The sequence below is a fragment of the Diceros bicornis genome, chromosome 19, assembly GCF_020826845.1.
Source record: "Diceros bicornis minor isolate mBicDic1 chromosome 19, mDicBic1.mat.cur, whole genome shotgun sequence".
Lineage (NCBI taxonomy): Eukaryota > Metazoa > Chordata > Mammalia > Perissodactyla > Rhinocerotidae > Diceros > Diceros bicornis.
In genome coordinates this window covers 37,112,353-37,136,559 of record NC_080758.1, presented here as the reverse complement: position 1 = coordinate 37,136,559, position 24,207 = coordinate 37,112,353, and the positions used below count along the sequence as shown (strand labels likewise).

Sequence of the window (24,207 nt, the reverse complement as noted above, 5' to 3'; positions counted from 1 at the left end):
TCCCTCTTAGAACCGCTTTTGCTGTATCCCATAAATTCTGGCATGTCATATTTTCATTTTCATTTGTCTCCAGGTATTTTTTGATTTCTTCGTTGACCCAGTAGTTGTTCAGTAGCATTTTGTTTAATCTCCATGTATTTGTGGCTTTTCTGATTTTCTTCCTATAGTTGCTTTCTACTTTCATACCGTTGTGATCAGAAAAGATGCTTGGTATTATTTCAATCTTCTTAAATTTATGGAGACTTGTTTTGTGGCCTAATATGTGATCAATCCTGAAGAATGTTCCATGTGCATTTGAAAAGAACGTGTAATTTTCGGATTTTGGATGGAATGCTCTGTATATATCTACTAGGACCATCTGTTCTAGTGTGTCATTTAAGGCCAATGTTTCCTTATTGATCTTCTGTTTGGATGATCTATCCGTTGGTGTAAGTGGAGTGTTAAAGTCCCCTACTATTACTGTGTTACTGTCTATTTCTGTTTTTATGTTTGTTAATAATTGCTTTATATATTTAGGTGCACCTACATTGGGTGGGTAGATATTTACAAGTGTTATATCCTCTTGTTGGATTGTTCCCTTGATCATTATGTAGTGCCCTTCTTTGTCTCTTTTTACAGTTTTTGTTTTAAAGTCTATTTTGTCTGATATGAGTGTTGCTACCCCAGCTTTCTTTTTGTTGCCATTTGCTTGGAATATCTTTTTCCATCCCTTCCCTTTCAGTTTGTGAGTGTCTTTAGGTCTGAAGTGTGTCTCTTGTATGCAGCATATATATGGGTCTTGTTTTTTTATTGTCAGCCACCCTATGCCTTTTAATTGGAGCATTTAGTCCATTGACGTTTAAAGTAGCTATTGACAAGTAAGTACTTACTGCCATTTTTTAACTTTTTTTTCCTCAGTGTTTTAGTAGTCCTTCTCTGTTCCTTTCTTCTTCTATACAGAATTGATGGTCTCTTTAGTTTGACCTCTGTCTGAAAGCTTTACTCTTTAACTCCCCTCCTCCCTCCTTTATGTTTTTGATATCATATCTAACCTCTTTTTTGTGCATTTGTATCCATTACCCTCTTATCGTGAAAATAGATAATTTTTCCTATTTGTGGTCTTCTCTTTTCCCCTTAAATTGGTCCCTTTAACATTTCTTGTAGCACTGGTTTCTTGGTGACAAACTCCTTTAATTTTTGCTTGTCTGGGAAATTTTTGATCTCTCCTTCCATTTTGAATGATAACCTTGCTGGGTAGAGTATTCTTGGCTGTATGTTTTTTCCTTTTAGCACTTTAAATATATCGTGCCACTCTCTTCTAGCCTGTAAGGTCTCTGCTGAGAAGTCAGCTGATAGCCTTATGGGGTTTCTTTTGTATGTAACTTGACTTTCTCTTGTGGCTTTTAGGATTCTCTCTTTATCTTTAATTCTGGACATTTTGATTATGATGTGTCTTGGTGTGGGCCTCTGTGGGTTTATCTTGTTTGGGGCTCTCTGTGTTTCCTGTACCTGGATGTCTGTTTCCTTCCTTAGGTTAGGGAAGTTTTCATCTATTATTTCTTGAAATAAATTCTCTGCCCCTTTGTCTCGCTCTTCTCCTTCCGGGACACCTATAACACGGATGTTAGTGCACTTGATGTTGTCCCAGAGGTCCCTTAGACTGTCCTCACTCTTTTTAATTCTTTTTTCATTTACCTGTGCAGCTTGGGTAATTTCTTCTAGTCTTTCGTCCAGCTCACAGATCCATTCTTCTGTATCCTCTCCTCTGCTTTTGAGTCCCTCTAATGAATTTTTCATTTCCAGTATTGTATTCTTCCTTTCTGATTGGTTCTTTTTTATATCTTCCATTTCTTTGTTGACATTCTCACTGAGTTCATCTATTCTTCTCCCCAGATCAGTGAGCATCCTTAACACTCTTTGTTTGAACTCTCTGTCGGGTAGGTTGCTCATTTCTGTTTCACTTAGTTCCTTTTCTGGGGTTTTGTCCTGTTCCCTCACTTGGAATGTATTCCTCTGCCTCCTCATTTTGCCTCTTTCCCTGTGCTTGTGTCCATGTATTAGGTAGGTCAGCTATGTCTCCTGCTCTTGGATAGGTGACCTTATGTAACTGATGCCTTAGGAGGCCTGCCACGTGCTTCCCTCAGTTCTCAATGTTCCAGGGGTGACCCCTATGTGGGCTACGTGTGTCCTTCTGTTGTGCCCTGTTTGCTCTCCCTGTAGGTGCCCAGGGAGGCCGTGTTATGCTCCTGGCCAGCTGTTGTAATGCTCAGCTGTTTGTAGTTGTTGTGGGCCCTTCAGTCTCTTTATCAGGTGTGGGGAGCCCCAGCACAGTTGGCTGCAAGTTCTAATATCACATATGTGTTGCAGTCTTTCTTTTAAGTGAGTAGGCCCCCAGCGTGGCAGGTTGTTAGGCTCAGGGCCTTACAATTGCTATAAGACTCCAGCCTTTAGGTCTCTTGTCAGCTCTCTGAGGATTGCAGCTGCTTGGGGCTGGCCTCAGGCACGGGAGCACCCAATTGTTTCAGGCTTTGGAAGGTGGGGCAAACCCCCTATGTGAGTCTTTGAGAAGCACAAGTCTTCTGCAGCTGACAAGTCCTGCTGCCCACAGGTCCACACACACAGTCAACACAGTCCTGCCCCATGTGCGCGCCCTGACCTCCCGAAGTGGACCCAGTCTCTCCACGGCGGGAGACCAACACACTTCACCATTGCCCCACACTCTCCACCCTCTCCTTGTGCACGCCCTGCCCCACTTAAGTTGGCTCAGTTGCCAGGCTGCAGAGAATCTAGTCACCAATCTATGCAGGCCCACAAGTTGCCTGAGGGCTTGTTGTTTGGTGGGGCCAGTCTCTAGGGTGGGCTGCCCGCCCTGGCTGAGCTGGATTAAATCGGTGCTCTAGTGGGTGGGGCAGACCTGGGCTAGCAGGCCTCAGGGAGAACTCCAATGGCGTCTGTGTCAGCACGCCCACACCAGGCCACAACAATGGCCACCGCCAATGTTCCAACCCTGGAGAGGGCTCACCTCTCACCGAGATGCACACAGGGCCCATTAGGTGAGTCTCTTTTCACCAAAGCACTGTGCACCTTTCTTTCTGCTGATTTTAGGTTGCTTTCTGAAACGGGTGAGTTTGCGCATGGGCCCTTTAAGAGCCAGTTTTAATTTCTTTGTGAACCGGGTTTTCTGGGGGTGCTCCCCAATGTTTTAGTAGCAGGCAAAGTCAGATATTATGCCACTCGTCTCGATTGTGCTGGGTCCACAAAATGCCCACAGCGGGCGTGCTCCCTGGCTCAGGGCCCCGCTCCTCCAGGGAGGCTGCGGACCTGTGAGCTGCTCCCGGTGGCCGTGACGCCGGCAGCTTGTGAAGGCGGCGTTTTTCCTCTCCAGAAGGGAGTTTCTGCCTCTTCTACCTCAGTTAGGATTGTTGTTGCAGGAGTTCCTCTTATCCAGTTTTCAGTTCTGTCTCAGGGGTAACTTTTCCACGAGTAGTTGTAAATTGGCTGTGTCCACGAGAGGTGGTGAGTTCAGAGTCTGCCTACGCCGCCATCTTGACTTCCTCTCAGAAAAATGCTTTTAAATGCGTCAAGTAAAATACTAGTCTTACAAGGAAAACCAATTAGAGTATAGTTATCAAATATTTTTAATTTTGTTGTTATAATGCATTAAATAACAATATCTTGTGATGGGTCTAATAACTACCATAATTTCAAAGTAATGAGTGTAAATGATTTTTTGAGATATCTCCAACAGTGTAATGTGATGTTTTCTACTGATGGCAAATACCCAGGTCTGCTTATACCACAGTGGTTTGGTGCCTATGTTCATAATTGAAGGAAATGCTACCTTTCATTTAAGGTTAGTAAAAACTAAAGCTGTAATTTTTTCCCATCCAAGTTCATGGACTCGGACAGTCTCCCCTACCCCTCTAAATTGACAACCTCCTGAGTAGTTTACTAGGCTGGTGGCGGGGGAAACCCTGCACAGAAACATACTCCGATTTCAAAATAAACTAACATGGAAAACTGTGGGTGCTGGGTTAAACCCCGGTATCCCTTTGGATTTTTCATGAACTTGTATGGCAGGTAAAATTGGAATACACATGTTAAGGGTTGTGCTAGAAAAATGGATCATTAATATTGGCTTTTATGGAGCATTCCCAGTGTGCCAGGCATTGTGCTAGGGACTTAAATGTACTGGCATGAATCCTCAAATAACTTGGCAAGGATGGGGGAGTGAGCTCCATTTTCAGATAAGAAAATGAGCACAGAGAAGCCCAATAATTTCCCTAATGTTGCAGGCAGGCTGATAGCACAGGCTTTTTAACCAGAAGTTTTCTTCGTACTGTTGCATCAAAATTGGGGAGCATAGTAAAACTACAGATTCTAGGTCTCACGATAGAGATTCTCTGTCAGTCTGGGAGGATGCCCTAGGATTGACGTTTTTCAGTGGCACCCCCGGGATGATTCTGATGCAGGCTGCTTGCAAACTGCACTTTGAGACATACTGATTTAGAGCTGCGTCTGCCTGATTCCGGTCACTCGGCTGTTTGTTCCGGGGGTGTGTTTGTGCCCAATGCCAGTTGGGACTGTCCTCCTGGTAAAACACCCCTGAGCACACCCAGCCTCCACCAGACCCTCGGGTCATTCCTACCATCTTTCCTCCCATTTCTCCATTCACGTTTCTCTGGTGTCTCCCACACCCACATGGCTCTGCCAAGTCTTTGTTAATGTCAAGATTGGACAGTTGGTGAGAAGAGAGTGGTTATGGTTCAGAGAGCTTTTCAGGCTGGAGAACAGTCTTCCATGCCCCCTGAGGCAACTTCACTGGGAGCTGTTTCCTAAGAAGGGGGAACCCTGCAAAGAACCATGCTCAGAATTTAAATCAAACTCACCCTCCCCCCAAAGAAATCTGCATATCATTCATCCAGCCTGGATTTTCCAGGCAGGAATACCAGCAACCAGACCCAGCGTCCATTTGTGCCCAGAGGCATTTGTCTTTAAAACTCCAGTAAAAAAGAAAAATGACAGTAAGAGCGGTAATTGAGCATCTGTGATTTGTCTGTTTTCTCTCCCATCTCCGAGCTTGGGAAGCAATGTGGATAGATGAGCCACAGCCTCAGCTTGTTCTTGCTGCAGGAGCAGCCATGAAATGCTGGACATTGGCAATGGCCGTGAAAGGAGCCCAGAGCTGAGGCCCAGGGCTGAGTCAGTCTCACTGGACACCTTGCCTTCTGCACCCAGAGACCACTGCCTCTGCGCTGATCGGGAGGCTCCACTTTATTGTGGTTAGTTGATAACATAAAGACAGAACTAAGGGGCCTGCCCCGTGGTGTAGTGGTTAAGTTCAGTGTGCTCCGCTTCGGTGGCCTGGGTTCGGATCCTGGCATGGACCTACACCACTCATCGGCCATGCTGTGGCTGCGACCCACATACAAAATAGAGGAAGACTGGCACAGATGTTAGCTCAGGAAATAAACAAACAAATAAATAAATAAAAAGGACTGAGAAATAAGATAAGGTTCAAAGAAATTAGGCTGAGCTTGAGACCTAATTTTAGGACAGCTAGATAAAGATGATATGATTAACAACAATAACAATCATAGTAATATGGCTTTTTATATGTACTGCATATCACAGGTGGAAAAACCACTCTTAATTTTGAGAATTAAGAAATTTGGGTTCTAGAAAGATTTAATTAGTCCGCTTAGACACAGGGATGTGGCAATGTGATAACATATTGAAAAGAGCCGGGACACTCTGTTCTTTTTAGAATGACCTGTGTGTATGTGTGCTGTTTGTTTTCTTGTCACTCCCCCCCACTACAGACTCTCAGTTGTCAAATTTACCACTGTATACCCAGCACTGAACCTGCACTCAGAAGGTGCTCAAAACCTGTTTGTTGAACAAATGAATGAATGAATGACAATTCCAAAACTAATCATGAGTCCTATGTTTTGTGAAAGTTAAATTTCAAAAAAACCCCAGAAATTTACTTTTGTGAAAGTAAAGTAAGTAAATGTGGGTTTTTCAGAAGTATGACTCAGAAAGGTCTAGAAGTTTTTTCTGAAGCAGTTATAGAAAGTAAGGGTAACTCACTGATACATCTAGGTGTCCATTTCTCTCCAAATCCTTGGATGGTTCCAAATAAATGTGAAGTTTTTAAAAAGCACATGAGATGCTAAAAAGGAAAGGGTTTGTCAAGTTTGGGGCTTGGAGGTGAGAAAATTGCAGGTGATAAGAGTGGAGTAAACATGGAGGGTGTCCACGGGTACCAATGTATCTTCCTTTCCTCATGCAACGTGCAATTTTTATGAGGAATCAGGAGTTTTCCCTCACCAGTACCAGGCAGACATGAAGAGAGATCATTTAGGGGAAAAGATTGGGATTGACAGAGCAGCAAAGAAATGAGTAATAGAACAGCAGCTGGCTGATGCTTATCAAGATTTGGGGGATAATGAACTTCTAAGGACGCGCTACTGTTGGCAGTTGAAGACTTGGAGAGATGAACTCATGAGCTGCCTCTCATATGGTGAAGATTATGTGGGGTGTGGGGGATTCTAACACCAGAGAAAAGGGTTTCCCCTCCCCCGACTCAGATCTTCTGAAAAATGATTGTTTAGAAAGTGAGGGAAATTCAAACTATATATGTTTCCCTAGGAAGTTTCAGTAAATTACATTTATTACGTCAGATAAACTCAACCCTAGGCCACCATGTTCAGCCCAGCTGTTTAATCCAAAGTGAAATGTCAGACTCAAGACCAAAAGCATCAGAAGCAATATTAGACCAATGGTTCAAGAGGTTCATTATTAAAACTACTTATATTTGCCAAAGTAAATCCATGTTTTTTCACCTGGAAAAGCCAACTTTCCCCTCATTGCTTCCTTGCCCTCTTTTTTGCTTTTCCTCACGCAGAAGTGAAAAGCCCATCTTCATTCCCTCCTCTCCTCTAAATGCAGAAGAAACCATTTTAGTTTTGTTTTCTTGTTTCAAGAAAGCAACCAAACGTTAGACAGTACTTTCTTTTAATTCATTTTGAAAAACAAACTCACATGATTGATTCTTCAGGTCCCCTTACTTGGACCTGACACACTATGAAGTCCAAACAACTCTGCATAGTTACATTAAACGGGTTCTTGTGCTGCGAAGTCACTGGGTGCAGGGAGTAGTGAAACATTCCCAAGACAATCACTAGACATGCAAAACGCCAGCCAGAAGCGTGGATCACTTTCAGGGGTCTTGCTGCAGGGAGCTTGAGGCTGTATTTTGTGTGCACTGACAACTGCATAGGGTAAGCCAGCTGTGTTCAAGGGAGCAAAGCACCCCTATTCCTCTGAACCTAAAGGAGTGTCTTCCCAAAAGAAGTGTCTTTTCCAGTCCTTAAACTTCAGAGCCAAATACCCCTCCGAGTTGTATGTGTTGCTCCTTGGAGAGGCAAAACCAAGCCCCCATGAGCATGAAAGCTGGCTGTCCCCTCCATCCCCATTCCCCAGCATGGAGAGAACAACTGCCATTCACCCCATGAATCCAGAAGAATCCCCCCATCCCTGGGTTTAAGCATGGATGCAGGCCAAGCAAGCCTTAGATACCCAGGCCTGCTGGATTGTAGCTATGTTGGTGTATCCCATATACAAGGTGGAAAAGTGCTTTTGTTTCTCTACCTGATCCAGCTGGGGGAGGGGGGCCTTGGGGGCTGTCTGCCTAATGGCCCTTAGCCCATGTGCTTATATTGGGATCGATCCCTAGGGATCTGCACCTGGTTGGCAGTCATTTTGTGGTGTATGTGGTAAATCGCCAGTGTTACCACAATGACGAGGCCCAAGATGAGCCCCAAAATCAGGGGCAAGGTTTCCTCCAACTGCTCTCGCTCGTCCACTGGGCATTTATGCTCTGAAATGGGAAAGAAGAAGAAAAGCAGTGAGCTCCTGTCAAAATATTCTAAATCGTAAGTCCTCCTATCCAAACTAAAAGAGAGATGGAGACGAAAAGATTTCTGAAGGAACCTTTGGGGAGACCTTTTTTTTTCCAGAAACAATATTTCCCCAATCAACCCTAAGGCTGAACCACTTAAAATTTCTGCATAATGTAAAACAAAAATACATCAATTAAACAGTGCAACATTCAGTTATCAGATTCCTGACAGATGTCAACAACACATCCGGATGATTTATTTAAATTTTCAGAGTTTCGGCATTAGACACAACCACCATCATTTTTATTGTTGGTTTAATTTTTTAACTTTTTACTGAAGTATAATGTCCACATAGAGTATTGCACACACATATACAGCTTTCAAAAAAGACTGAAAATACCAAGTGTCAGCAATCATATGGATACATCATTGGTGGGAAATAGTGCAACCACTTTGTAAACTGTTTAGTAATTTCTAATAAAGGCAAACACATACTTACCTTATAACCCAGCATTCTGTTCCTAGGTATTTACTTAAGAATAATGAAAACATATGGACACAAAAAGACTTGAATGTAAATGTTCATAGAAGCTTTACTCATGATAGCCTAAAACTGGAAACAACGAAAATGTCCATCAAAGTGGAATGGATAAATAAACTGGTATATTCATACAATGGAATATTAATCAACAATAAAAAGGAATGAACTATGGCTACAGATAACAAAATGGATAAATCTCAAAAACATTATGTTGAGTGAAAACTGTCAGACACAAAAGAGGACATATTGTATGAGTCCATTTCTATGACATTCAAGAACAGGTAAAACTAATTCTATGGTGATTGAAATTAGAAAAGTGCTTACGTCTGGGGAACAGGACGCAGGGGAACTTGCAGGTGTGGTAGAAATATTCTATGTCTGGATCTAAGTGAGGGTTACATGGTTTCAAGTATAGGTAAAAATGCATTGAGCTAAACACTTCAGATTGTGTGTTTTAATATATGTAAATTAGACTACAATTTTTAAAAACAAAGCGCAGAGCTTGATGAAATTTCACAAATCAACACCTCATATAAGCAGCACCGAGATCAAGAAGGAAAATGTTACCAGTACCTCCAGATTGAGTCCATTTTTACTCTCTTGTAATTTGAGACAGTTTAATAGCTGTATGTCTCCATTTTTATGTAGAACTGAAAAACAATTTTGGGGAAGCCCGGTGGTCAGATACTTTGTAGAGCTGACCAGAACTGCACTCCTAGAAACCAGAACACATCTGCTCAGGCTCCTTGGCTCCTTGAGGGCAACTAGGGGCCTTTTCACCAAGCTTATGACCCACAACTGAAGAAAACAGGCTTTTGATATCTCTTCATTAAGACCAAGTTTTTTTTTTTTAATAATTTTATTTATTTATTTATTTTTCCCCCAAAGCCCCAGGAGATAGTTGTGTGTCACAGTTGCACATCCTTCTAGTTGCTGTATGTGGGACGCGGCCTCAGCACGACTAGAGAAGCGGCGCGTCAGTGTGCACCTGGGATCCGAACCTGGGCCGCCAGCAGCGGAGCGCACGCACTTAAACACTAAGCCACGGGGCCGGCCCAAGACCAAGTTTTTAAATCAATATGACCCGGTAAACATTTATTGAGCTCCTACTGTGTGCCAGACTCTTCCAGAATCCCTGCTTTTACTTCTAATAACTCTTACTTCCTCTTCCTTCGCCTGAGACCAACAGAAAGGAGGATAAGGCCTGACCTCCAGGACTCTTTTTTCTCTAATAATAAGAATCCAGAAAATTACACACAAATATACAGCTTTTTAAAAGCTGTATACTTAACATGCCTGGGTCCCTAAATTAACTTTCAGTTCCAAGCACAAAGATTGTCTCACTTAATCCCCATAACAACCCTATGAGGTAAATACTATTATTATACCCATTTTATGTATAAGGTAACTGAGGCAGAAAGGGGCTAAATAATTTCCCCAAGGGTAAATGAAGCCCCAGTCTGAATGCAAACAGCCTAACTCACCAGCATGGTCAGGCAGCACTTAGCAGACATGAGCCAGGGTTAGAGTCAGGGTCAGGTCAGCAGCAGATCTGAGCTACTGGCGTTCAAATCACAAGGTGGGCAGGAAGGGGGGTTCTGGGCTCTGGATCTGCATTCGGTCACGGAATTATGTTCAGTTTCTGAAAATTCCGTGAGCTGGATACTTATGGCAAAGGGGTATGAGGATACTTTTGGGGGTGATGGATATGTTGATTTTTCTAAATTGTGCTGATGGCTTCGCAGGTGTATTCTTAAGTTGATATTTATCACACTGTACACTTAAATATGTGTAGTTTATTGTATTTCAATTATGCCTGAATAAAACTTTAAAATAAGTAAACATATACATATACATGCCCCAATTGGAAAAAAAAATTTTTTTTAAATAGGTTTTTTAAAAAGATATTTTGGCAAAGGTTAGGGAAGTGTTAAGAACCTAGCACTACACAGAGCCATTCTCACACAACCAGGACTGAAAAAAATTCGTAGGGGACTTTTCCACTATTTGACTCAATTCAAACAAGGCCCACACTTTGAGTATCAGCCTGCTGTGCAATATCCTCATCTCCCCCGGGAAGAGGTGCACCAGGGACGGCTCTGGGCCCAGAACTCCATAGCCAGAGGTTTGTTTTTTTCCAGGAAACCACATTGCCCCTGAAGAGAACAACGAGAGGCAATGGGGTCTCCTGGGGTAGGGATTTTATTAACAACAAAGGTTATTTATTTTCCTCATCACAACACACTGTTGCCTGTGTAACGTTTTTCTATAACTTAATTAATTTTATTGAGGTAACCATGGTTTATAACATTATATAAACTTCAGCTGTACATCATTTTATTTAGATTTCTGTGTAGACTACATCATGTTCTATGTTATGTTCTGTGTAACGTTAATTACAGACATAATGGAGTTTGCTCAATTTCCACGTGCAGCTGCAAACTCATACCCTGATGTTCATAACAAACCCCTTTCAAGCACACCTGAGTTTATGTTAATGAGGCGAGTTTTGGAAAGCCCTTAAGTCACTAAGGATGGGGGCTGGTTGCCAGGGAACCAACTAGGTGATTAGAGGGTTGGAACTTTCAGCCCCACCCCCAATTTCTAGGCAGGGGAGAGCCGTTGGAGATTGAGTTCAATCACCAATGACCAATGATTTAATCAATCATCAATCATGTAATGAAACCTCCATAAAAACCCAAAAGGCCAGGGATTAGAGAGCTTCCAGTTGGTGAACACGCAGAAATTTGGCGGGGATGGTGTGCGGAGAGGGCATGGAAGCTCAGTGCCCTTTCCTCATACCTTGCTCGATGCATCTCTTCCATCCGGCTGTTCCTGAGCCCTTTATAATAAACGAATGACCTAGTAAGTAAAATGCTCCTCTGAGTTCTGTGAGCCTCTCTAGCAAATTAATTGAATCTGAGGAGGAGATTGTGGGAACCTCGGATAAATAGCCACTGAGTCAGAAGCACAGGTGACAACCTGGACTTGCGACTGGCATCTGAAGTGGGGAGTGGGGGGCAGTCGCATAGGACTGAGCTCTTAACTTGTGGTATCTGATGGTATCTCCAAGTAGCTAGGGTCAGAATTGAGTTGAATTGTAACACACCCAGCTGGTGTCGTAGAATGGCTTGGTGGTCTGGGAAAAACACCCACACATCAGAATTGGTGTCAGAATCATAGTGCCAAAAGTATTATCCTTAAATGCATCATAACTTTGGTGTAGTTATGGGGCATAACATCTCATATCCCATTCTTGAAGGAAGACGAAGGAGCAAAGTGTGACGTATATTGGCCAAAAAAAAAAAATTATGGTTAAAATATATTGTGGTTTACTTCTTTAGAAATTGTTTTTTATTGCCTTAGGAAAAAATCTGAACTAAACGCACCACAGGAAGGGATATATAGAAGGAGTATTAAACTATGGACTCACCAAAAATAATCATGGGAAAATGAGGGGATTTCAAAAATTATCATGAAAAATACTGAATTCCCTGTCCTCATCCACTTCCATCCACTAAGTAGTCAAATAAAGAAGGAGTCCTGACTCTGCTATCCCTTATCCACCTTTCCAAAATCCGCAAAGCTCTGGAAGATAAAAGTACTTTGTATCACTCATTTGGCAGCAAAACCTGACTTGAACTAATGGCAGGCTGCTTGTGATTCTCACTTACCCTACTTAGCAAGAAGGTTCACGTGTTTCACTGCAGGAAACAGATACATTAATATGTTTGATTACAGGGGCTTCCCTGTTTCTTCTGGGGTCTTACGCAATATATGGACTATGCACTGTATTATCTTCCTAAAGTCTAAAATATTCTGAATTTTGAAAAATATCTAGCCCCAAGAGTTTCAGATGAGAGACTGTGAACCCATAAAAGAAGGACTTAAATTCCCCTTTCAGGCTTAAGCCAATGGTTTCAAATTCTGCCACCAGCCCATGGGAAAAACAGTATATTACACTACAACTCAGAACATACGTATTCACACATAACTAAAACCGAAGTTTTATAAAACAATTGTTATCCTTTGTGCATCTAATAATTTATACTCTGTTCTATTCTCTTTCATTTAAAACAGTGCTGGTCACGACCCACTAAAGCAGAGGTTGGAATGTTTTTGTGCCAGTATGATGCAACTATGGACCCCTTCTCAAAATAATGCTTATAAATGCATACAAATACAACAATACACAAGATTACAAAGGAAACATATTACACCGAAATTCAGCTATCAAATTTTTTTTTGTGTGTGAGGAAGATCAGCCCTGAGCTAACATCCATGCTAATCCTCCTCTTCTTGCTGAGGAAGACCAGCTCTGAGCTAACATCTATTGCCAATCCTCCTCCTTTTTATTCCCCAAAGCCCCAGTAGATAGTTGTACGTCATAGTTGCACATCCTTCTAGTTGCTGTATGTGGGACGCGGCCTCAGCATGGCCGGAGAAGCGGTGCGTCGGTGCGCACCCAGGATCCGAACCCGGGCTGCCAGTAGCGGAGCGCGTGCACTTAACCACTAAGTCACGGGACAGGCCCCCAAAATATTTTTTAATAATTTTAAAAATAATTTTAAATAACAGCAATACATGTACTTCTTTATTAGTACACATGTGTACTGGCTGTGATTGCAAAGTAATAAGAAGCATAATTGTTACTTTACAAGATCTGCACAAACTAATGGGAGATGAAAACATCTATAATTTCTATTGGTGACAAAGTCATGGATATCACTAATACTACTGTGGGTGGTTACCTTCATTTATAATTGAAGGAAATGTTAAATATTAATTAGATATTAGTGAAAATAAAGACGTAAATTTTTCCCATTGAAATTTAAAGACCTCCTGAATTCTATCCACAAACCCTATGGACCCCAGGGTTAAAATCCTGTGCAATAACTTGGTAATACAACCCATGGATTATAAAACAAGGAGAACCCTAGATCTCTGCTCTACAGCATCCCTTGGCTCAGCCCAGAATGCATCTGGCTTTGGATGCTTGGAGATCCCCAACTCCCTCTTCACCCCCACAGGACTTGGGGTCTCTCATGCTTCTGCCCTGGCTGGACTCAGGGTTTTAGAGAACACAAATTAGAGACCCAAGGTGGATGGCTTATGGCTGGAAAAGGCAAAAACCAGCCTAGTCATTGGAAAGAACCAGATGAAGACAGATCAGACAACAGAGGGTTAATCTGTTGCCAGCTGCCAGTTGACAACTAAAGTCCCCTCAACCATAAACCCGGTGCCCCCACTGAAATCTTGGTTCATCTTAGGTTGTATTTTCTAGACAGGTGTTTTATTTTGTTTTGTTTGATGATCACCGCATTTCAAATTTGTATTTACTGCCTGAGGCAAACCAACTACAAGAACTCGTCATTGTCCCCCTAATGAACAGCACTGAGATGGGCAATGGGCCAAGAGACAAGCTGTCTACTTTCTCAAGCTCTGCTAATGCCACGGGCTGTTCTGTTCGAGGAGGAGGAGGGCAAGCCTTTTGCTGGCTGTGCTTCCCTCTGCTGTCTTACAGGGCGGCTAGAGGGAGGGGTTTGCCCCTCTTTCCATATTTTCTCTGGGCTAGCTCTGGACTCCTGTAACCTCAGCGAAATGTATTTTGTATACTGAGAAGCTGTTAAGATGACGGGTCTTTGGAGACCTTTGGCTGGAGACAAGCAGATACTCTCACCAAGATGTAAGCACTAGCAATTAAAAGAAAAAAAAGATGATAAAAGCAGTTATTGATTGATGCCACAGTGTGCCAGGAACACGGCATGCGCAAGAGACAGTTGTATCAACTCTTTCCCACTAGCCTGTAAGCTCCACCAGGGGAGGGGAAGGTCATATACTCCAGTACCTAGGTGTAGCAGGCACGGACCATGTCTTATCCCCTTGGCATTCACCATTCCCACACATTCCAACGGGTTTTGTCTACAAGGCAGGTTAGAAGTCCCAGAGAGTTGACGCCCCTTCCCCGCTCCAGCGGCCACCACTAATGGATGGGAGTTGGCAGGTAAATGCCTCATGTGGGATGACTCTGAATTGGGTCCAACACTCTCTCCCAGAGGTTCCAGCAGGGTGAGCCCCAGGTGCCAACAGTGGTCACCTGCTCACTAATGCACCTGTACTGCCTTGCTTTCCTATCTCACTTCCCCACTACCCTACCTGTGCTCTCTAGAACCACCTCCTAAATAAACTACTTGCACTTACATACTCCCATAGGATCTGCTTCTGGGGGAACCCAACCTAAAATGCTATGTTCCAGGACAGTACCAGGAACACAGAATTCTATGACAGGCTAGCTACACGGCTACACTGGGGCTCCACAGTGTTATCTCCCTCTAGATGCTTACCCAGGAGACCCTGAGGAGCAACTACCCAGGGTGACACGTTTCCTGGCTGGGAGGTGCCAAGTAATCACAGGTCTACACAACGCTCTGGATCAGAATCAGCAAACCCCTCCTGCGTTGGTGGCATGGCAGCTAGCCACAGGGTGCTCTACTGGGGGTGGGTGTACAGAAAAAGGTAAGATGTGTTCATTTCCACTAAAACACAAAGTGTTTTTCCCATAGATCTGGGTAAAATACAGATCAGGTGGCATCTCCCAATCATACTGTTAGGGAGAATAATACAAGGCTCATGGATTCAGGGTACCCGACAACCTTTCTAAAGGGTCCTCCTGCATTCACGTGTTGATTACAGTTGTTCAGCAGGAGCAGCTGAGGCTCTGAGAGGCTAAGAGCACAGGATCTGATACCCAAAGACAGGTTCTCGCCCCAGTTCTGGTAGCCCCTGGGAGGGCAGCCTTCACTAATAACTTCACTTCTCTGAGCCTCAGTTTCTCCAATGCAAATGGGAATCTCATTTCCTTCTTCACAGGTTGGTTGGTTTGTTTTTCTCCCTTGAGAATTAAAAAGGGAGGTGGTATGTGGTAACTTAAATGCCTGTTAAACCTGCACCTTTAATAACGGGAAGCAGAGTTACCCTTCCTGTTCTGTTATGTTTCTTTCTGTCATTATGCATAAAAGTCGCCTTTAATTCAAGCCATTAAAATACTCAGGCTGATTTGTTCCCTCCCAGTGACGCAACCCCCATCCCACCACCACCAGAAATCTCCTGGGGCCCTCAAAGGGACACACTACAAGGAATTAATCGTGCAAGGACAAGTTAATCAACCCCAACTGAGACACACACACATGGGGCAGGGGCCGGCGCGGGGGGTGTCCTGAACTGTAGCATGGTAGTTGCCATACAAAGTGTATTTGTTATAGAAATGAGCCCAAGTGGCCTCTGTGGGTTGGCCCCTAGGTGGTTTATTTCTTCACGGCAGGCCGAGACCCGTTAGCTCAAAAGCCCGCCAGTGCCAAACTCAAGTTTTTACACATCCAATTATTTAAAAAACAGCCCAAACAAGCACATTTTTAGCGATTCAGAGCCTGCCTGCTTTGCATACCAAACCTCCCCCAACAGCTGTTGCCCATTGATAAGACAGGGCCTTATAGTTATAAGGCCCCGAGCCTCTGCTGCCCCTCAGAGCTCTCTGACCCAGAGACTCCTCACTATGCAGCTGAGTGACATCACCTAGACATGCAAGCCCCCTCTCTGATACCCCTCTCGCCGCCAGGAGGACCCTTGCCCTCCTCCCCTTCTGTATGGTGGTCCCCAAGGTGCCAAAAGCCTCCCTTTGGACAATCCCGTGCTGTGAGGGGCTTCCCTTCTCATGCAACCCCGTCCAAGTGCCGCCTAATAAAGCTTGTGTGTTACTGCCTCTCATGGTCATGTCTTCTTCCTTGATCAGCTCAAAATCCCTGAAGCCCCCAACAGAATTCCACAGACCAGCAGCATCACTGCGGAGCTTGCTAGAAATGGAGCATCTTGGGCCCCACCCACAGACCTACTGAACCAGACTCTGCATGTTAACAAGATCACCATAGCTGTGCACTTTGCAGCTGAAGATTCGCGTGCACATTGCAGTTGGAGACGTGCTGGTCTAGGAGACTTTAACTGGGGATCAGTGTAGCAGCTGAGCTTAATGCGTTAAAGGGATTTGTGTGATAAAGATGTCAACCCCTATTTGGGCTGCTCTCAGTCTCTGCGAGTGTCCACTAATCTATCGCACCCACCCTTCCCTGCTTTTCTCAGTCTATTAAGTAGGCAGGTGTGAAACTGCAGACTACAAGTTGTAACTTCCTTACAAAGGGAAACCCTTATGCTATGGGTCCTGTACACATATGACAAACCACATGTACATACCCCTGCAGTTGGCATGCAGATATATGACCAGATACCATCCCCAACCCCCACCCCACGCAGGCATGCTCCAGTCACACCCACTTAGACATCAGAGACACGTCCAGAGCCTCCTGAAGCTTCTATTCTGGGGAATGGGGGCCAAGTGCTAGGTCCTGAAAAGGCACCCCAAAAGAAATCTTTCAGATCCCACCAAATCAAATAAAATGATCTCTTACAAAACACAGTGGGGGGCAGGTGCTGAGAGGCACAGACAGGAGGAGCCAGGAACAAAAGAACCCCCGCCGCACAAAGGCACATCGATCCAGTGAGTGATTCTGAATGAGGCTTGAATCCTCCCATGTGTCAAGGCTTGAGCCCCAAGGCACCATACAGGAGGGAACATCCTAATTATTACCCAGAAAAGCCAGGGTAAGACAAGGGCCATTTGCTTATGCTTAATATATCTGCATTTAGGAATTTATGCATGCTTACAAATTCTCTAAGTCTACCCGGCAATCATGCCCATCTGGGACCTGGAAGTGGCTAAAAAGTGCTTTTCAAACAAAAGATGTCATTAAGTCAATGCCATGAACTTCACTGATGTTTAGGGAAGTATCTCTGGTCCCTATTCAGGACTCATTTACTCCTACTCTGTACACAATTTTAAGCATCTATGAGATTTGATTTCTCAGGCCATAAACAACTATAAGCAACAACTTAGAAATAACCCAGAGAGGTTTAGGGTGAGGTTGTTGCACCAGTCGTACCAAGAAGTACAGAAGTGCCTAAGAACAGCTGACCAGGAAAAAACAAAGAGTAATCAGAGGTTATTAAAAGTACCATATAAACTCAAAAGCATCTGTGGTAGGGATCCTGGGGAATGATACTACACAGCCCAACACTTTCACAATGAGTTCCTGGTCATCAATAATCGTAAGTCCAATAACATTGAATTATATTTAATATTTTCAGTTTAAGAAAGACACTGTTACATTTTATAGATACTTCCATAATAAAACATATTTTTTTAAATGTCAAGGTCTTGACAGAGTTTGGTTTCAATTTGGTAGAAAATACGTTAAAATGAAATAGCCCACCCTTCCACAAGAACAGGTAAGTGTGGCACTGCTTTACTAAATCTATTAAATTCTGATTGGCCTGGCATTGAAGCATCCAGAAGTCTCTATCAATTGAGTCCACAGCTTCAGAATATCAATTTAGCCGAAGTCAACTGGGCATCTGCCATGTGCCAGCCACTGTGTTAGGTGCTAAAACACAAAGATGAAAAAGAAGCAGCCCTTCTCTCAAGGCCAGTTTAACCTGGGAATTCTCAAATGCCGTCGGAATAACAGAGGAGGGAGGGCAGAGTCTATTCAGTATAGTTTGAGTAGGAGGGGCATTCTATGAAAGCTGGGTTCTTGGGAAATGATTTAATGATTTGTGCATGACACAGATGGGGATTCTCTAAGATCTTGCACACTCGAATACTTGTGTTCACCTGGGGATCCCCAGCCCAAAAGAAGGCATCCATAAAGCAATCAGAATCTCTCTCCATTTCTTAACCACAAGGAATAAACAGAATCCAACTGTCTTTAACAACCTCCTCCAGACAAGACAGAGAACAAACGAATTGAAGAATTCACTAACCCTACATTTGCCCAAAGTGAATTGTTCCTAGACTTGAACAAATTGCAGAAATGTGGACTCCCCTCGTGCCCTACCTCTGCTGGGATGAAGAGAACCAAGAGAATGTGGACGCCCTGAACCTCCCAGCTGTATCCTGCCTGATTCCCTTTCAGGGGCTAGCACAGACTGAGGAGAAGCCTTCCTCCACACCCCAGAGGGAGCAGATCAGGGAGCCCTATGGGTGGCCCTCCCCACAAGGTGAGTGCTGGACGGAAGCAGGTCTTCATGAGTCTCTCTCTGTGACCTGCACACTCACACACACACACACACACACACCCTTATTGCATTCTAGCCAAATGAAACTTAGACTCACAGAACCTACAAATGGGAAGTGACTGAGAGAACATGCAGAAACTGAGGCCCGCAGAAGCAAAGGCCCTTCTCCAACCCATGGCTCTCTAGGTAACTACTTGAGATTTTTAGCTGCTTTTTCATTGGGAAATTTGCATCAAAACTATATATATTTTTTCCAAGCTGACTTTCCTACCTCTCACGCTATCAAGGTTCCACTTTTGGCAAAGGAATGGAGGAAAGGAAAGATGAAGAAATAAAGGCAGGGAGGGAGGGACTGAGGGAGGGAATGAGGGAGAGGAAAGGAATGAAGTGAAGGAGGAAAGGAGAGAAGGAAGAAAAAAGAGCCAATGAAGAAGGGTGATATGATTCAGTTTACAGCCGTTAGTCTTTCAAAAATATTACAGAAGGAGGCAGTGTCATGTCAGCCTAGAGAAAATCTTAGTGGTAACAGCCTGGGACACTGGCAGGTCCCCTTCCACATCCATCATGAAGTCAGCCTTCCCTTCCCTCCTCCCCATCTCCTCCTCCCACCACCCCCACCAACCTACCTTCACTGAAGACAAAATCAGAGATGATGTCAAAGGGCTGGATGTGGACTGCGGACAGGATCATGGTGACTGTCTTCTGCAGATCACTGGAGGCTAGTGAAATGGTCTGCTGAGCTTGACACTCATAGGACTTCCCAGCTGGGGTAACCAAGGCAGAGAGGTGATGCGAGTTGGCTGTGTGCTTCCCGGCTGCAGAGAAGGCCCAAAGCAATGGTTAGGCCCCTCTTGCTGGCAGAACTGTCCTTGCTCCTAACCTCGTGTGCCAGATAGTTGGCTCTTGCCTCTCAGCTCCAGACAGCCTCCCATCCTCTGTGCTGCCATGCCATGTTGCCTTGCAGATGCTGGGGCCAGGGCTCTCCAAAGGGCATCCAGTGGTGACGAGGGACAAATACACCCATTCTTTCATGAGCAGGGGCTCCTTAAACATTAACCTGATATTTCTTTTTGGAAGAGGAGAGTGATACCTAAAAACCCAACCCTTTTTACCATATAAAACCTAACGATGGAGATTCCAAAGACACAGAACAGTGAATTGATCTTCCACATTTCACACTGGCCTGCAAAGAATAAAATGTCTTCCTCAACAAAGCATGGCTGATGGCTGGTGCCCTGGGCAGACACCCTGGCACACATATATACCCTTTGGAGGTCTGCCTCCTTTTTCTCCTTTTCTGGCATATGTTTGTTTGTGTTTTCTTCCTTTTTCCCTTTTTTCAGGGGGAGGGGTCTAATTTAATTGGAGGAAATGCTTGAATATAAGTTTCAATGAAGAGAAAAAGATGCTCTTTTTACTGTGAGGATAAAAAAGGGGTGAAAAGGGAGAGGTGACGTGTATTCTCTTATGTGCTCAATAAAAATCTTTTCCCAACTCAGGTGTCCAGGTGACTGAAGGCCTCATATGAGTAGATTAGACAATTTACTAAGTTAATTAATTAATTAATTTAAATGTGGTCTTTGATGGCCTGTAGGTGTGAACATTGTTATTTGCGGACTGGATGTTCCTCTTGCCACAGTATTTTTGGAGGATCTGGGTGAGTAGTTGGAGTGATGGGCAGGAAAAGCTAATAAATTAGGAAACGGTTCAGAATCCACTCTGAGGTGGCTGCAGTCGATGACTGAAGATCGTGGGTGAACCCTGCCGCCATGCGCAAAAAGATACGGAAGGGTATCAAATACTGACGGAAAGGGCAAGTCGTACCGCCCCCTTCAAGTTTTAGCGCAAGAGAAGAAAAACCAGGGTGCAGAAAAACTAAAAAGACAGCTTTGCCCTTCTCCGTGCTTCTTTAAAGGACAAATCATAAGAGGTCGTCCTGAAACAGTTAGGGGAAGACAGGCCCTCAAGAGACGTCTCATCCAGGATCAGGCCATGGAGGGTAGGCTGGTCCTTGGGCCCAGGGTTCCTTGCGCGTCTACAAGGCCCGGGGTCCAGAGGACCCACCGGCGCTCCCACTTCCTCTGCTTTGGACAGCAAGCCCAGGGTGGACTTCGCCTGGGAGCGCAAAGCCCGGATTGGTTTCCGCAAAATTTCCAAAATTCTTGAGGAATTCGGCCTCCACGCCTGCGCTCTATGCAGTGTCCACGCTTCCCCAGGCTCCCTCCCCAGCCCTGCTAGCCTCTACTCACGACTGACTGCGTCTTTAAAATGGGTCTTCTCGGAAGAGTCGTAAACAAACTGGACCTTGCTCAGCCTCCACGTCGCCTCGGGTCCCTTGGACGTGTTGTGACTTTCCTGCGGAGCGGAGGAGGCGCGCGTCAATCGCCCCGGCAGCTTATCTGGGTGGGGAAACCGAGCGGCGGCCTCTGCCCACATCCACCCAGAGTCTGCGCCCCCTCTGCGCGCCCCGCTCGGAGTTACCTTTACAAACAGCATTTTGAGCGCGTACGCGCGATCCACCCAGAACACCTGCAGCTCCGACTCGTCGTGGCCACAGCGGCCCTTCACCTCAGCTCCCCGGGTTAGTGAGATATCAGCCTGTTCCGTGATCAGCTGGGAACACAGACGCCCCGCACCCCCTCAGCGCGCCCGGCCCCAGTCCGGGCTGTAAAGGGCAGCGCGTCCAAAATCCGGGTTGCACGCCAGGGCGCTCCTTTGCGCGCGCGCGCGCGCGCTCCCAGGTCCGGGAACATGCGGTTAGATGCTCTACGTGCAGACCCCGCCGTTAGGGAAGCAGAAAGAGGGGGTTTACTTTCAAGGCAGGCAGGGCGAGCAGAAGGCGTTACAAGCCGGAACCCCCATGCAGCATTCGGGAGCAGCCTGCAAGGGCGCAGGGGGGAAGGCGGGCGACCCAGGTCTTCATGGGGCCTTTAGAGAGGGTGCCCTTCGCCCTTGGAGCCCTAGGAGCAAGCTGGGAGGGAAAAGGTTCCTTACATCGACATAATTGCTGGCCCACACATCATAAGGGACAATAAATTTGGCTGCAAACTCTGCCATGAGACACGTCGTCCCATTTTCCCGCACCACAAATATATCTTTTTCAGGGTTAGTGGAAAGGCCTGAGAGATTTTCCACTTCTTGCTCTGCCGTGATTCGAGCCATTGTATCTGCGGGAAAAAAAAAATCCTGTCGGTTCGGGGCTCAGTGAACCCACGCAGCTCGGACACAAGGGTGGAGAGATTGTGGTCTGTGGGCTTTGGGGTGACAAAGTTCCCTGCCAGCTGCTGTGCGCTCTGCGAGCCATTTTTCTAACCTAACGCCAACAAATTCAACTCCGTTGCTGTCAATTTGTAATAAAAATAAAATTTAAAAAAATTTTAAAGCCTTACTAATTTGTAACCCGATTGGTCTTTTTCTTCTTCTTAGGTTTTTAAACCAAATCTTTCTTGCCAATGCTCTGACCCCAGGAAGCAGGCTCGTATAGCACTCTCTGGGATATGCCATACAGGTGTGTGGCTCTCTAGGGAATTCCCTGCCACTGACGGGAAGGCCCTCTGCCCCCCATCCCCCCCAAAAGAAAAAATCTGCAAAATATAGGGGCCACATTTTGACCTTAAACTACTGACTTTACTATGCCGGTTCTATTCTCTGCAAAGAGTGCACCCTGCCCTCGCGATCGCCGAAACGCTACTCACGGAACAGCATCAGGAGAGCTCGAAGTCTATCGACGCTGAGAACGGCTCTTCCTCGGAGATCCATACTCGCAGTGCAGCGAATGAGTTCAGATGTGCTGCTGCAGAAGCCGCCCGAGAGGGAATCCCTCAAAGTCGCCGCTGGAGTGAGCCGGGGTGAGCGAGGGGCGGGGGCATCGAGGGGGGGGGGCAGCGCGTGTTCTGTACCCGCTGGCGGGGACTTGGTGTCGGATGCCGCACTGACCGATGCAGGCTGAATGCGAGTCAGCTCACTGCAGAGGAATGGACCTCGCGGCGAGGAAGCTGTCCACGGCTGCGAGTGCTGAAAGGATTCGGTTGTGTTGTTGGAGTGATTGTGGCTTGGCTTGTGCAGAGGGCCAATGAGATTTGCGGGGGCTAAAAATTCTCCCTGAGTCTGTTTCCTGTGCTGCAATTGCATCCGCAAGGATGATTCTGTCCTTAGAAACTTAATAGCACCCTCAGACTTATTCAATATCCCTACCAGGGACAGTTATTAGGTAGTGTAGATACCACATCGCTGGAGTCCTGGCTTCTGAAAATGTATCTGGTTCCTGAAAGAAAACGGCAGAGCACAAATTGTTGCTGCTTTGGAGGAGGAGGAGTAGGCAGGAATAGAGAAGGAAAATGCTATGGCAACAGTTTCCTGCATTTGGAGACATCCCTTTCTCTCTCTTGCTCTCAATGAGCTCATGGGTTTAAAGTTAAATTGGCACCTCTTCAAAAGAGGCCCATCAGTCAATGCAGTATATCCATTCCGGCTTATTTTCTGTGAGCTCTGCTCTCTGATTGTATGAGGACTCTAAACTCCAGGGTCACTTACTCTCACTCGTTATATTGTGACTACTCTGCCAAGAGGAATGTAAGTGAATCCAATGTTTGTGAGGGTTATCTAGGGTCTCTTAGGACAGTAATGTTACGTAGTTATGTAAAAACACACACACACACACACACACACACACACACTGATATTACTCTACAGCCTCTAATGGGACAGAAAAACACATACTGCTGGCCTAATTCCTATATTTACATTTTTGGTAGCTTGCTTATTTTAAAAAATTTTTTGCTCCATAAATCAGAATATAGCTTTTTCAGCAATAGACACGATTTCCTCATCAATTGTAGCGATGTCCAAATATTTCATTTCTTAGAGGATATTTAATTATGTGAATAATCAGTAATATAATGTCATAAAATAAACAATGTCATGTTAAGAGGCAAATTGCAAGTATTTTCACGTACATTGTCAAGTTTGATCCTCCCTACAACCTTAGAAGGTAGGCAAGGGAAGATATACCTTATTGTGGTTGTACAAACCCCAAAACTGAGGCTTAGAGAAAGTAAATGACCTTCCCAAATGTCACATGGCCAGGTAGAATTAAAATAGAAAAATCACATGCTTTAGCTTCATAGGGATCATCTTTATTTTTGCTTATACAATACTTTGACTCCAGATTATATTGTATTTTGACTTCCATAAGAATCTTTATTGAATGACCAAATAACAAGTGGAAACCTAAAATCTCTATCATTAATTCACATTCTTGAAATATAAAGAATGCTGTTTTAAGTATAATAATATCCTGACATAATATTTGCTACAAAGAGTTTGTACAATTTTTCTTTCAAACCTATTCCTGTATTAATAATTAGATCAATAGCAATTCAAATTATGAAGCAATGTTTAAATTGACACTGTATGTTTACATCTTTATTTTTATCTCTGTATTTTTATATTGCACTCAAACATTTCTCAAGAACTTTACATAAATGATTATATATAGAAGAATTGAGGCAAAATTGTGATTGATATAAAGTCAATTATTATCAGTTGTGAGTGGAAGTTGTAAAATTTATATGTCTGACAATTTGTCATGTTAGCAATTGTTATTAAACACTTATTTTTCTGTATTACTATAAAAATTAGAAAACAATGACACAT

The 24,207-nt window shown here is 44.5% G+C and overlaps 1 protein-coding gene across 2 annotated transcripts; it reads right to left on the bottom strand.

The window, feature by feature from the left end:
* Positions 1–7,685: 7,685 nt before the first annotated feature.
* Positions 7,686–22,311, bottom strand: LAMP5 (lysosomal associated membrane protein family member 5). Of its 2 annotated transcripts, XM_058562154.1 has the most exons (6): positions 22,248–22,311; positions 21,547–21,719; positions 21,034–21,165; positions 20,802–20,907; positions 19,179–19,367; positions 7,686–7,864 (listed from the first exon to the last, which is right to left on the bottom strand). In XM_058562154.1, exons 1-6 carry the CDS (start codon positions 22,309–22,311, stop codon positions 7,686–7,688), a joined length of 843 nt encoding a protein of 280 aa, XP_058418137.1. The 2 variants fall into 2 exon arrangements, with proteins under 2 accessions (XP_058418137.1, XP_058418138.1); XM_058562155.1 differs by lacking the exon at positions 21,034–21,165.
* Positions 22,312–24,207: the final 1,896 nt, after the last annotated feature.